The sequence below is a fragment of the Stegostoma tigrinum genome, chromosome 27 (assembly GCF_030684315.1).
Source record: "Stegostoma tigrinum isolate sSteTig4 chromosome 27, sSteTig4.hap1, whole genome shotgun sequence".
Lineage (NCBI taxonomy): Eukaryota > Metazoa > Chordata > Chondrichthyes > Orectolobiformes > Stegostomatidae > Stegostoma > Stegostoma tigrinum.
Genome location: NC_081380.1, coordinates 45,347,919 through 45,361,664, shown reverse-complemented (window position 1 = coordinate 45,361,664; position 13,746 = coordinate 45,347,919). Strand labels below are relative to the sequence as shown.

General features: G+C 44.3%; 1 protein-coding gene across 2 annotated transcripts in view; it reads right to left on the bottom strand.

The window, feature by feature from the left end:
- Positions 1 to 13,746, bottom strand: part of LOC125464615 (bridge-like lipid transfer protein family member 2) — a 70,322-nt gene that overhangs the window by 2,049 nt on the left and 54,527 nt on the right. Inside the window, exons 29-38 of one of the 2 annotated variants that reach the window (XM_048557222.2) lie at positions 11,845 to 11,966; positions 10,748 to 10,903; positions 9,335 to 9,456; positions 8,193 to 8,373; positions 7,642 to 7,728; positions 6,469 to 6,579; positions 3,382 to 3,520; positions 3,050 to 3,183; positions 1,034 to 1,135; positions 555 to 689 (exon numbers count right to left, since the gene is read on the bottom strand). In XM_048557222.2, the coding sequence (XP_048413179.2) occupies positions 555 to 689; positions 1,034 to 1,135; positions 3,050 to 3,183; positions 3,382 to 3,520; positions 6,469 to 6,579; positions 7,642 to 7,728; positions 8,193 to 8,373; positions 9,335 to 9,456; positions 10,748 to 10,903; positions 11,845 to 11,966 (1,289 nt within the window). The remainder of the gene's footprint in view (positions 1 to 554; positions 690 to 1,033; positions 1,136 to 3,049; positions 3,184 to 3,381; positions 3,521 to 6,468; positions 6,580 to 7,641; positions 7,729 to 8,192; positions 8,374 to 9,334; positions 9,457 to 10,747; positions 10,904 to 11,844; positions 11,967 to 13,746) is intronic. The other variant, XM_048557223.2, reaches the window with a different exon arrangement.

Sequence of the window (13,746 nt, the reverse complement as noted above, 5' to 3'; positions counted from 1 at the left end):
AATTTAAATCATTTTGTACGAGAGGTGGGAATGCCGTATCATAAATCAGAAATCCGGACCAGTTTCAGCTGCTGCGGCAGAATTTTTATCTGCACTTCCTCGTCTCCAAAGAGATTAAATGGTGTGTCTCTATCATGATTTGCAGGATCTTGCAGCCATTATGCACAACAGACTGGATGAACCAGTAGGTCTTAGCTTGTTACTCCATGTTGCAAGTTCAGCATGAACTCAAACCTGAATGTGGTCCAGATCACTGTAATTCACACGAGCAGCAGGGCACAGGATCACTGGAATGCGAGGTCACTGAGAGCTGATATGCCTGTTCTGGCAGAGTCTCATGGACAAATAAGCATGAGGGGAGACTGAATAAAACCATCCTCAGTGCTCAGAGTGAGTTTCAATGACAACAGAATAGGGTTGAAGTGGTTTATTGGGATATGTCTCAGAATAAGAATGGGGCTTAAGAAGGGTGAATATTCTCTCTCAGCTTAATTCTTCTAACGAAAAGGAAACAGACAACCCAGCAGAGACATGGCAGGCCTGGGAAGACAAACCTGAGCAAGCAGAGCCTTACGACTGTCCCTCTTGACAGCCATAGCGAAGTCCAGCCAGGTCCATGTGTTGTTGTGGTATTCCAGACAGGGCAGAACCAGATTGAAATCCTTCCAATCCTCAATGTTCTTTTCACCCTGAAACAGACACAAAGTCAGGACCTTTCCACCATCAAATGGAGGCAGAATGAGTGAGAGGATGCTATCACTGGGTATATAAGATACTTTATCCCCATGCAACATTTCCAGGTCAGGTTCAGTATGGCGTTAGATGTACAGTCAAGCTCCCTTTACACTGTGCCCATTAAACACACCCAGGACAGTAACAGCATAGGGTAGATACAAAGTAAAGGTCCCACTACTCTTTGAAACAGAAAGTGAATGCCCCTCAACACTGTCTCCTTCAAAAACTCCAGGGCAGGTATGGCACGGAGTTAGATACAGAGTAAAACTCTGCAAGCACTTTTTGACAGTTGTCTTACCTTGTAGCTAACACAGAGGGGGACCTGTGGAATCTTCACGTAGATGAAGGAATTATTCATCGCAGCTCTCTCCTTCATCTTATCAATGTCATCCACTGGATGCTGTGGGGTAGAAACAAGAGTAAACTCACACTGTGACTGATCATAAAATCCTGTTCCTGATTATCCTGGAAGGCTAAATTAATAAAGGTTTCTATTGCTGATCATTATGTAGTCAGTGGCTGGTGGAATATCCACAGCTGTGAGTGTGGGAGGACAGTGCAATTGTCATCTACTCCAACCCTCCGTCAGATTTACACAAGCCATTTCAGGGTATAAAAGTGCGAAGTTTAAGAGAATTAGAGGTGGTCTCATTGTAACATACAAGATTCTTAAGGGCTTGACAGGGTAAATGCTGAGATGCTTCCCCTCATGGGAGAGTCTAGGACCATAGAATATAATCTCATAATAAAGGGACATCAATTTGAGAGTACTTCTCTCGGAGAATTGAGAGTCTTTGGAACTCCTTGACACAGAGAGATGTGGGGGTAGATTCCTTGTGTACATTTAAGAATGAGATTGATAGATTCTTGATCAGTTAAGGGTTCCAGGCAAAATGGAGGAAAGTGGACAAGAAGAATGTCAGATCAGCTGTGATCCAGTTGAATAGCAGAGCAGGCTTGAAGGGCTGAATAGAGTTTTCCTGTTCCTATTTCTTATGGTAAGTGCAGTAAACCCACTGGTGGGAATTCTGGCAGGATTTGGGAATGTTGATGCTCAGCCCTATTTTCTTCAATCCAGTCACAGTGTTGGAGGCATGGGATCAAAGGAAGGACTTCCCTCAGACTAATCCATCTATCTGCAACATGGAACATCAGGAGCTGAGTTTCATTACACTGGATGATGAAGAAAACCCAGGATGCCTCCCAGGAACAATTATTAAGCAAAGTTTGACATCGAGCCATATATGCAGATAGTAGGTCATGACCAAAAGCTTGGAGAGAGGAGTTAAGATAGAAATCCCAGAGCTTGATGCCCAGATGAATGAAGGCATGGCTTCCCATGGTTGGACTGATGAGAATCATTGGTACAAAAAGTAAAAGACGGTCTTGGATCATAAATTAAAAGTGTTGAATAAAACAAAGAAACATGGCTGGTGGAAATCTGAAACTGAAACAGAAATTGCTCGAGGTCTGGCATCATCTGAAAAGAAAACAGTTAACATTGAGTCCAGCAACCTTTCTTCAGAATTGATATAGAATCTGTTTTTGTGGAGTGAAGAATTAGCAAGCAACAGCAAACACTGATGCCACATATTGAGCAAAGTATACATCAGGCGATTAGAGACACATTAACACGGGTAAGACAGTGATAATGGGTGACGTCAATTTACATGTTATTAAACCTACTCAGCACTAATGGTATGAAAGATAAATTCCTGAAACAATGTACAAGATGGCTTTCAGGAGCAGTATGTGCAAGAGCCAATGAGGGATTGGGCTGCTTTAGATTTAGTATGACATAATGAAAAAAAGATAATTAATAACTTTGCTGTAAAGGAGCCTTTGTGTAATAAAACAGAATTTCACATTGAATTAGATCAAATTCAAATTTAACCTGAAACTAGGGTCTGAAATCTGAACATAGGAAACTATGAGAGGCAAACTGGTTTTGGTGAATTGGAAAAATACACTAAAAGATTTGACGGTAGACAGGCCATGGCTGATATTTAAAGAAACACTACCTGGTTTACAACACATCAAAAGCATTTTCTAAGGCACAAACACTTAAAGAGCAAGGTGAAATAACCGTGGCTAATGAAAAGAGTTAAAGAATGGATTAGATCAAAGGAAGTGGGTTATAAGGATGTCAGAAAATGTGGTAAGCCCATGGACTCAGAAACCAGCAAAGGAGTACCAAGAAGCTGACTGGAGATTGTTGAAGAAACCAAGCCAGGAGAAGACTATGGTGACTGTTACAGAATCTGGGTTGAGACAAAAACTATCACTGTGATTAGTTGAGGTGAAACTGACCCACCTCTGGAAGCTTCCTGAAAGATCTCCTCACTCCAGACCCCCTGTTTAAACCAGCAGAGACTCCCTTCCCAGTTGAGAGAGTGGCAGGCTCCTCAGGTACCATCAGCTGGCGAGATTTCACATTAACTGTGATCCCTGCTCAGAAAATCAAACTTGGAATGAAAATGGAGAATGTACATTGACCGAGACAAACCCCCAACCCCTGGACAAACCCCACAACCTGAACACCACACAAACACCCACGCACAGAACACCGAAGCTGTCTGACCTTACCACCCTCTCCATCCCATTGCACCATACAAGCTACACTCTGCATTTCCTCAGGGCCTCTACCTGTTGTCACCAGTTTGGATTTATCTTCTTCATCAGCCCCTGTTTCATCCTCTTCAACATTTCGCCCAGGAAAGAAGAAACCCATCATCCTCCTGAAGAATTGGTACGTTAGCTGAATGGTGAGTGGGACGACATTCACCTGCGATTGGGGAGTCAAAAGATTGCTTGTCAGTGCAGCCATGCACTAACCAAACACCCAGTATCTCCTTGATCCTCTGCTCCCCACAACCTCAACCCGTTACTCAACTGCTCCCCCTGACCTCACAACACCTGACTACTCCCCTACCGTCATGCTGACTGTTCGCCCAATCTCACTCCTACACCTGACTGCCACTCTGTTTCCTCCCCTGACCATACCCTAACAGCCAACTCACTGACACCATCAACCTCTTGATGAGAGATTCTCCTTGCTTGGAATCCCTTCCACAAACTTTTCCATTGGGATATACCCGACCCTCTGCCCAGACTGACTTTAATACAGTCTCCCAACTTTGCCACTGTTAGGTGTTGATTGAAAAGGATAGAATGTTACCATCACCTTAGGAAGTTAAAAGCTGAATATGGAGGTGAGCAAAGGCATCCCATGATATGGCAAAGACATCATTAAAACTAACATTAGTTAGCAAAACTATTTGAAGACCTAATGAAGAATCACAAAATCACCACAATGTGGAAACAGGCCATTCGGCCCATCGGGTCCATGCAAACCCTCCAAAGAGCATCTGATGCAGACTCACATCCCTATCCCTGAAACCCTACACTTCCCACTGCTAATCCACCTTGCCGGCTCATCCTCAAACACTATGGGCAATTTAGCATGGCCAAACCACCTAATCTGCGCATCTTTGGACTCTGGAAGGAAACTGGAGCACCCGGAGGAAACCCATGCAGACATGGGGAGAACGTGCAAACTCCACACAGACAGTTGCCGGAGCCTGGATTCGAACCTGGGTCTCCAGCACTGTGAGACAGCACTGCCAACCATGGGGCCACTGTGCCATCCACTAGGATTTAGTTTGAAAAAGGTACAAAATTGCAAAGAAACAAAAGTACTGTTAAAATAGTAGAACTGCCAGTCAGACTACAATTGGATAACTACATAGTTTGAGTTCCTTTATCAAAAGAAGGTCATGAAAATGCTGGCAAAGGATTTACAAGGATTGTGTCAGAATGAAGAGATTACAACCACCTGCAAAGAAAGACCGATCAGGTTATAGCTTTTGCTGTGTTTCAAGAAAGTGATCCAATTAAGGGTTTAAAGTAATGAATTTGTTCCGCAGGTCAGATCCAAAGACAATGATTCCGCTTTGGGAAGAATCCAAAACCAGGCCCATTAACACAAGCAAGTTATGAAATATCAAAATAATGGAATAAGGAGAACTTTATTTGGAAAATTCATCAGCCCCTGTTTCACCCTCTTCAACATTTCGCCCAGGGAAGAAGAAACCCATCATCCTCCTGAAGAACTGGTATATTAGAATTTGGTTGTCCCTGGCATAGGGAGTGATTGGAACAAAGTTTCAACATGAAGCTAGATGAGTAAGTGACAGAAAAGGGAATTAAAAGGTTTTCTGAAAAGACTGACAAGTGAGACAAGAGATGTAGAAACACAAGCAAGGTGTGGTTGGGCCAAATGGCCCATTTATGCTCCAAATTCAATGTAGTTGTATCCTCCATGTCTAAAATGGAGGCACAGTGAGCAGGCTCCCTGCCTCTCAGCCAGAAACCCTGGGATTCAAGTCCCATTCCAGCATTTGATGACCAAGGAAGGTGTGTTTATGACAATGGCGAAACCAAAGTACTCACAGAATCACGATTGGTTTCCTGCATTGTGACAGTCTACACTGTCTCTCTGAGCAGGCCATTTATCAATTTGTTGATCTTTAAAACAAATGTCAATATCAGGCAGTAAGAGCAGGATATATTCCCGGTCAGCCACGTGAAGAAATCCATCACTGACCACAGCTCCAGGTTACAACCTGCATGTAAACACCACAACAATGGGGACCAGGGCAGGGGGTGGGGTGGGGGGGTGACGGTTATGCCGATGGTGGTGGCTGTCTGTACATTCACTCAGTTGGACAGCTGGTGTGCATCAGATTGGTGCCAACAGCACAGGGTTTAATCCCAATTCAGGACATGCTTCCTTGCCTGGCCACTGTGGCTGTTTGTGGGTCAGGGCTGCCTTTGTGCAGAAAGTTTCAGCATTGTGTGAAATGCCCTCATATCCCAGACTTGTATCTTTAAAATTGTGGGTCTCACCTCAACCCTTCCTCTACAAACCTGAGAGATTCAAGCACAACGATATGAAATTCAAAGCTGACAAGCTGCAGCACTGGGAGACAGAGCAGCTCAGGACACATACAGGGTGATAGGTCCATGGGATTACGATGCAGGCTTGCAGAGATTCGCCTGAAGGTGGGAGCCTGGCTGGGAGAGCATTGCGATAGCCCAGAAAATAAAAATCACCACAATCAGAGCACTTCTGGAATCCAGAGGTGAAGTCATAGGTATGGACTGAACCAATTGTCTAAATATCTCCACTTCTGGAATACTCTCTACGCTTGCGTTCGCAGTAAAGGCAAGAAATTATTCTGAAACATGACAAATCCCATCAATCTATCTGCTTCAGCGTTTAGGATGTTAAGTATATCCTAACACTGAACAAATTCCTGAACAGCAGACTTATCCCAATCCAGCAATGCCTTCAATCTAAAATCTGTCCTTGGCTTTTTTCCTGTCTCTGTTAGCTCCTCCAAAATCCCCTATTATCTCTTCTAATTCTGGTCTCTTGAATATTCCCTATTTTAAAGGCTTGGCAGATGTGCCTTGGCTGCCCAGGGCCCTAAATTCTGGAATTCCACACTCTGAACACCTCCACGCCTCTTTCTCTCTATCCTCCTACCCATCCTACAATCAAGCTTTTAGCCACTTGCCCTAATACCTTCCTGGGCACAGTGGTGGGCAGGCTGTACTGATGGTGGCTCATTGTGTATGGAAGGTGCAGCAGGAAGGCGCTGACGGTGTGACTTCACTGCAGAATGCAGAGGGCTTGCATGTGACTCCAGTACATGGTTAATACATTACCTCAAAGTGTTCTTTCACAGAGATGCCTCCCACCGGAGGTCGCACCTTACTGAAGATTCGGAGGGCGAGTTGTCGAGCTGATTGCGGGGGGTTCTGAGGACGCAACACCACCTGGGCAAAACCCAAAGGTTCAACTTGAGAAAAAGGCAAAGTTTGGCAGTACATTCAGTCTCATCCTCAACATCCCATATATCAAAATGAAACAAATAAAGGGAGTTCAACCAACTAATAGCCCAAAACAGCAGAGAAAGTCATGTTTTAATGAAGTTCATATGTATGTGTGTAATGTAGTGTAGATGAAACATAAACCACTAGAACACAGAAACACACAGGCATTGTCAGAAACACAGGATTGCAACCAGAGTATCAGGAATTGATGGACTCCCTGCTGCCCAACCCACGGATGACTGAAGCAATGTCCTGTTCACTGACTCTGATCACATTCCTCAGCACAGGGTTGTACCAGGTCTCCCTGTCTTCAGTGGCTCAGTGTTACAGAGGACAGAACAGACCCCCAATCTCCTGGTTTTTTTGCAATCAAAGCTGCAATGGTGTTCACAATCATTTATGTACAAAATGTACAGTGACCTCCTTTGCTCATGTCTTCACACCTTCTGGGCTTGCACTTGCTTGTTCTGTTGCTCAGAACCCCCATTTTCAGTTTCACATTGACGAAAATCATCATTCTGTAGAACTTACACCTCTTTACTCTTTCATCAGGCATCTCCTTCAGCAGGTTCTCATGCTTTACATAACACGACCAATCCAAACTTGCTTAACTTTTGTTGATAATATGCATTAACAATCTTGCCTTTTCCAAAATACTTAAAAGAATTGATAGAGTAAATGCAGGATAAGATTGTGCGGCATTTAGAACCAGGAGATGCATCTTCAAAATAAGGGGTAAGCATTTAAGACTGAGATGAGGAGAAATGATTTTACTCAGAGGGTTGTGAACCTTGGAATTCTCTATCCCAGAGAGTAGTGGAAGCATCTAAGTGCATTCCAGATCATAAAAGACACACGTTTTGTGACAGGAATCTATTGTACTATTCCTCATGACTTCACATTGACCTCAAGAAGCAGTGACTGTTTTTTGAAGTGATAGTAGCTGAACATTCTGTCACATTCCCAATGGGGAGGTGCTGTATTGACACAGGTTACTCTGCTTACCTTGTATAAGGAGTTTGGCAGCAGGTTGTTCATGGTGAAAGCCCCCAGTTCCAGCAGATGCTCAGCCGTGTCATCTGATTTATTCACCTGTAAGAAGATGCAAAGGTCAATCTCTGGCCAATGGAACCTGACCAGACTGATTCCCAAGACAACTGAACTGACCCGCAAGGCAACCAGACAGATCCCCAGGACTGACCTCCCAAGGTGACTGGGCAGATCCCCAGGACTGACCCCCAGGACAGAACGCCAAGGCAACTGGACTCACCCCAAGGCGAAGGCAATGACCTTGGGATTCATACACTTATTCGATAAGCAAGGCTCAATAAGAGAGGCCTCACCCACTACGCCGTGTGAGAGAGTTACTGCATCCTTCCTCATGGATCAGTGATGCGGATAGACTGAGGACATGGGGTGTAACTATCCAAGAAGGAACTGATCAACTTCTTGTCTGAAAGACTTCCCATGGTATCTCCACTGGATACTCATCACTATGATCTCCCTATATACAGACTCTCCTTCAGGTCCCAGTGCTCCCGATTGGTCCCTATTACCTTGCTGTACAGGAACCGCTGCAATTCCAGCTCAGCGATGCCCAGCTGCCCATCCTCCTCCGTCAATCTCCAGCGTGCCTGGGCAAAGTAAATCTCAGTCCGCCTCACTACACTGACATCCTCCTGTTGCTTACGGAGCTCCAGTTTGTTTGCCCGCTGGAGCTGGAAGTCCTTAAAACACCTGAAAGGCACAGATTTGCAGGGTCAGGTAGGACCATGGGACCAGGACAAGGTCACAGGACAGAGAGCGCAAAGTAGCAAACAAGGCTCCGAGAGCTTAGTGTGAGGGTCGGAAGCTGGTAGAATTCTATTAATGGGAGCTTGCCATGCATAAATTTGCCACCTCATTTCTTACAGGCAGTAAAGTATTGAGAGAACTATATTTACGCTTCCAACAGCAATTCTACTTTGAAAAGCACTTCAAATAATTTGGGATTTCCAAAGACAATTTAGAAACAGTTTCAACACAGGTGGATAAAAAATTTATTATGTAAAATGGCATTTCTGTAAATGAAACCATCTTGGTTTGTCAGCTCGAATGTTGTGACAGGCTCGTACAATAAACAAAGGAGACGGCCACTCAGTTCAGTGCATTGTAACAAAACTCACCTGCAAAGATACAAGTTTAGTCTAGCTTTGGTGGTACAGACTTGATGAGATAAAGTGCCTCCTCTGTACTATGCCGTTGTTAATTAAAGCATTTGATTAGGTCAGTGGAAACTATTTCCTCTGGAATTGGAGGAAGGGAGGAGATCTAGAATGGGGGGGGTGCAGGACTCTAAAGTTCAAGATGGCTATTCAGGAATAAGATCAGGAAGCATGTGCTCACCTGAAGGGAGATGCAAATCTTTAACTCCCTTCTCCGAGAAACACTGTTGAGGGTGTGGGGGAGGGAATGAGTCACATGGACATTTTAAGGCCAAGATCGACAGACATACTGTTGGTGTAACAAGACGATGTAAGAGGGTCCGTACAACAGGACAGTGCAACAGGGTTGATGTAACGTGACAGTGTGAGAAGGTTGGTGTAACAGGACAGTGTAAAGGGACTTTGTAACGGGTTCAGTGTAACCTGACTGTGTAACGGGTTATGTACATGCATGCAGCAAGTTAAATTGGGCAGTGAGAGAATTCAATACTTGCCTGATGAGGATGTTGAGCTCCTCACTCTTGGCCTGAAGATCTGCCTTCTCCTGGTTAAGCCGGACCTGCAAATCGTGACTCTGTTTCAAAAGCACGGCGCTCCTGAGGTCATCCTGTAAGGACTTAAACAGAACAACTGGTAATCCTCATGGAGTAAAACACCTCCTCACAGAACTCGGTAAAACAGTGAATTACAGCTTAGTGGGCTACACTTTCATCACCAGGTCACAAGGTCATGGCTCATATCCCAATGCAGAGGTTAGAGCGCACAATCCTGAATGACACACTTGAAGCAGTGCCGAGGGAGCACCGCACTGTCGGAGGGTCTGTGCAGAGGGAGTGCCGCATCACCTGAGGGTCTGTGCCGAGGGAGCACCGCAACGTCTGAGGGTCTGTGCCGAGGGTGCGCCGCAACGTCTGAGGGTCCGGGCTGAGGGAATGTAAAGACCCTGTCTTTTTATTTTATTTTATTTTTGATTGTGGATTAAAAAACAGAAAAGGATTGTTCCCAAACTAAAGATCTTGGAAGGATCTGTTGCACTTTTAAAACCATGGTGCTGGAACTCATTGTGAGTTTCTTTATTCTGTTGCTTATCAGCAGTCAGGTTATCATTATGCTTTTAATTTTGGATGTTTTTATTGAATTCAAATTCTATCATCGGCTGTGGTAGAGATAATGGGAACTGCAGATGCCGGAGAATCCAAGATAACAAAGTGTGAAGCTGGATGAACACAGCAGGCCAAGCAGCATCTCAGGAGCACAAAAGTTGACGTTTTGAGCCTAGACCCTTCATCAGCTGTGGTAGGACCTGACTGCAGGTTCCAGAACAATTCCTGGGACTCTGGATTACTTGTTCAGACATTAGGCCATCACCTTCCACTTTCAGACACTGTAATTCATATCAGAAACTGCAATGCAGAAAATTCTGTGGAGGGGAAAACAGAGTTAACGTTTCGGTTCCCGTGACCCTTCCTCACAGTGCAAAATGTTACCTCTGTTTTCTCCTCCAGATGCTGCCAGACCTGCTGAGCTTTTCTAGCAACTTTGTTTTTGTTCCAATTTACAGTATCCACAGTTCTTTTGGTTTTTATTGCAGAAAAATCTGTTGCCCTCATTGGTTTCTTTTCAGCGCTAATTTTCTTTCTTTCCTGTATCTTCTCAGTCACCATCCATCTCTCCTCCTTTAGAACAATCATTAATATTTACATTTTTGACCAAACATTTGGTCATCCGTTTCAGTCACAGAATGTCATTGTGTGGCTTAGTGTCAAATTTCACCTGATAATATCATGTAAAAGATCTTGAGGATTTTTACTTTGTCAAAGTTGCTATTAACTTGGAGATGGTGAGTTGGAAATGGCATGGGTGTGTATTGCCGCACACTTTATTAGGCAACGCAAAAAGCTTGTTACCTTCATAATCAGGTAGATTTGTTTCTCGAGTTGACGGATCCGCGTCACATGCTCCCTCACTGCATCCTGAAGGTGCAGGATACTATTCCTCTGCTCTTCAGGATTGCTGGAGATCTCCAGCTGGAATCGGACTCGCTGCTTCCGTTCACTGTGCTCCTGAAAACCCAGAAAGGATACAACAAACCTGGTAATCACAGGGATATCTCTCCACAGTGACTCTCACCGGGGTACGGCTCCCACACACACCCCCCAGTGTACGGCTCTCTCACACACGCACATACACACGCTCTCACTAGGATACAGCTCCCACACATATGCTGTCTCTCACCAGGGTATGGCACCTACACACACTGTATCGCCTACCTCTGCTGCTGGTGCTAGGAAGGATGGTTTTTATGCAGAAGGTAGAACGGGGAAGTAAGCTAAGGAGCCTTCTCTCTTTGGGTTCTGTCTCCACCTATCATTTTTATTCCTTACCCCCCATCTTCTGCACAAAAACCAACATTTTCCTAGCTTCCGAGGTAACAAAGTGTGGAGCTGGATGAACACAGCAGGCCAAGCAGCATCTCAGGAGCACAAAAGCTGACGTTTCGGAAGGGTCTAGGCCCGAAATGTCAACTTTTGTGCTCCCGAGATGCTGCTGGGCCTGCTGTGTTCATCCAGCTCCACACTTTGTTATCTTGGAATCTCCAGCATCTACAGTTCCCATTACCTCTTTTCCTAGCTTCCATCAGTTTTGAGAAATGGCCACTGGACCCAAAAGGTTAACTCTGGTTTCTCTCCACAGATGCAGACAGACCTGCTGAGCTTTTCCAGTAATTTGTGTTTTATTGTCCCTGATTTCCAGCATTTGCAGTTCTTTCAGTTTTTATGAATTCTGTAACATCTAACTCTACCTTCAACCTCACAATCATCAGCCAGCACTGCTCTCCGGGGTTCACACTGCACACTCTTGTGCCTTCACAAACTTGACAGATACACCATGTTTTATTCCAGGCATCCACACCTGGCCCAGGAGTTAAAATCATGAATGAACACACATACACACACACATTCCAGGGTGATCATGGAGTTATCGATCTCTGCAGGCAACATACTTTCCGTTTTGGTTCAACGAGCAGCAGTAAGTTGTTGACAATGTCCAGGATCATGGCGTACTGGACTGGATTGGTGGATATCTCAAGGTCATGATGGATCAGGGTGAAGGTGTCCACAGCACCTAAATCCAGATTAAAAAGACACACAGAAAATAAAACACACATACAAGTGCATTAACACATTGAGAGAGAGGACCATCCTGCAACGTACTGAGTTTTTAAGAATTCAGTCAAGTGGTGTAGATGTTACTGGGTCAGCATTAATTGCCCTTCCCTAATTGCCCAAAGGATGGATAAGAGCAATCACATTGCTGTGGGTCTGGGGTCATACATGGGTGAGATGGCAGATTTCCTTCCCTAAAGGACATTACTGGACCAGACAGGTTTTTACAACAATCAACATTTTACTCTAAATTTTTTAATGGATTCAAATTCTACAATCTGCTATGGTGGGATTCAAATCCACGTTCCCAGAATATTAGATTGGAGTTCTGGATTACTGGTCCAATGACTCTACCAGTGTGCCACTCCTCCTGTATCTCTGACTGAAGGTTTCTGTTGGCAGAGAGGGAAGAGATAGCTCTATAAAGTGACACTCACCCTTGAGGAGATCACAGAGAGTTCCCATTTTATCAACATCCAACTTTCGAACACTCATATTTATTAGCATGATCCCATATAAAGGTATAATTGTAAAGATCCAACATATGAACATTTCCTGTATTTACCAACAGCAACTTTATATTGTCCTGCACTGTGTTCCGACTTTTGTACAAATCAATTTGTGCACAGGATCAGGAATGGAAGCCGTTTGCAACCCCAGGACAGCATGTATTAGCTAAATTGACACATCAACCAACATCCCAACCTAGTCTCCTTCCGTGAAGAGCACTGGTGAACCAGAGGGTTTTGTCAACAATGCTGCAACCTCGTGACAGATTCTTTTTAAACTGCAGGAAGGAGCTAGGGTTGATTTTATTCGTACAATTTGTACTGCACTTGTATCCACCATTTAGATATGGAGTTAATTCTCTAACTTGTTGAGAGTGTCTTATTGACTGTCATTAATTAATAAATTAAAAACACGTGGCCCGCCTGTAGCCAACTCTAAGGACTCCATTCACATTGTCGTCATCAGATGCTGGTAATGAAATACCTCCTTGAATTGCTAGAAGTGAGAGTGGGTTCGCCACATCTGAGTGGCCTCCTAATCTAATTCAGAGGTCAGTTTAGAAAGAAAAATCAGTGACATTGTTGCAGATCTGGGTTAATATTTGGACCAAATTAAGTAAGGACTGCACACTTCTGTTCTGGTCTCTTATTCTTACCACTGACTTGGTGAAGACACTTCTCCTGAGTTTCTGATTGGATTTATTTGTGACTCTCTTGTATGGGGCCGAGGGTTCTGAGCCCACCCGTAATCAGAAACGCTTTCTCTAGATGTACCTTTTTGAATACTTTCATCACTTTAACAGCACTGCTCAGGAGACTTCTGCTTTCTGGTGAAGAAGCTTCAGCCTGATTCAACTGGGATCATGAACCCAATGACAGAAATAGTGCACTACCTGCTAAGGGACTGCTTTTGCCCAGCTGGGAGGAGGTGGGGCACATCCTGACTCCACCATATAAAACAGGATCTCAATGCCCTGCCACAAAGCCAGATTTTATGTCACAGCAGCATGGGTGTGAAGGAAATTCAGACAGAATCACCAAATATGGTAGCAAATGCCAAGAGTAAAGGCTGACTGATTTACAGCTAAGTCAACAGGAATTGAACTGCAAACATTTTTATTCTTCCAGTCCAGCAGCATCTGACTATCTGTTTGCACCACTTCTCATGTCTGTTATTTGGCAAATGCATTCCTCCTTCCTCCAGGGTAACACCAATCCCTATCATGCTTC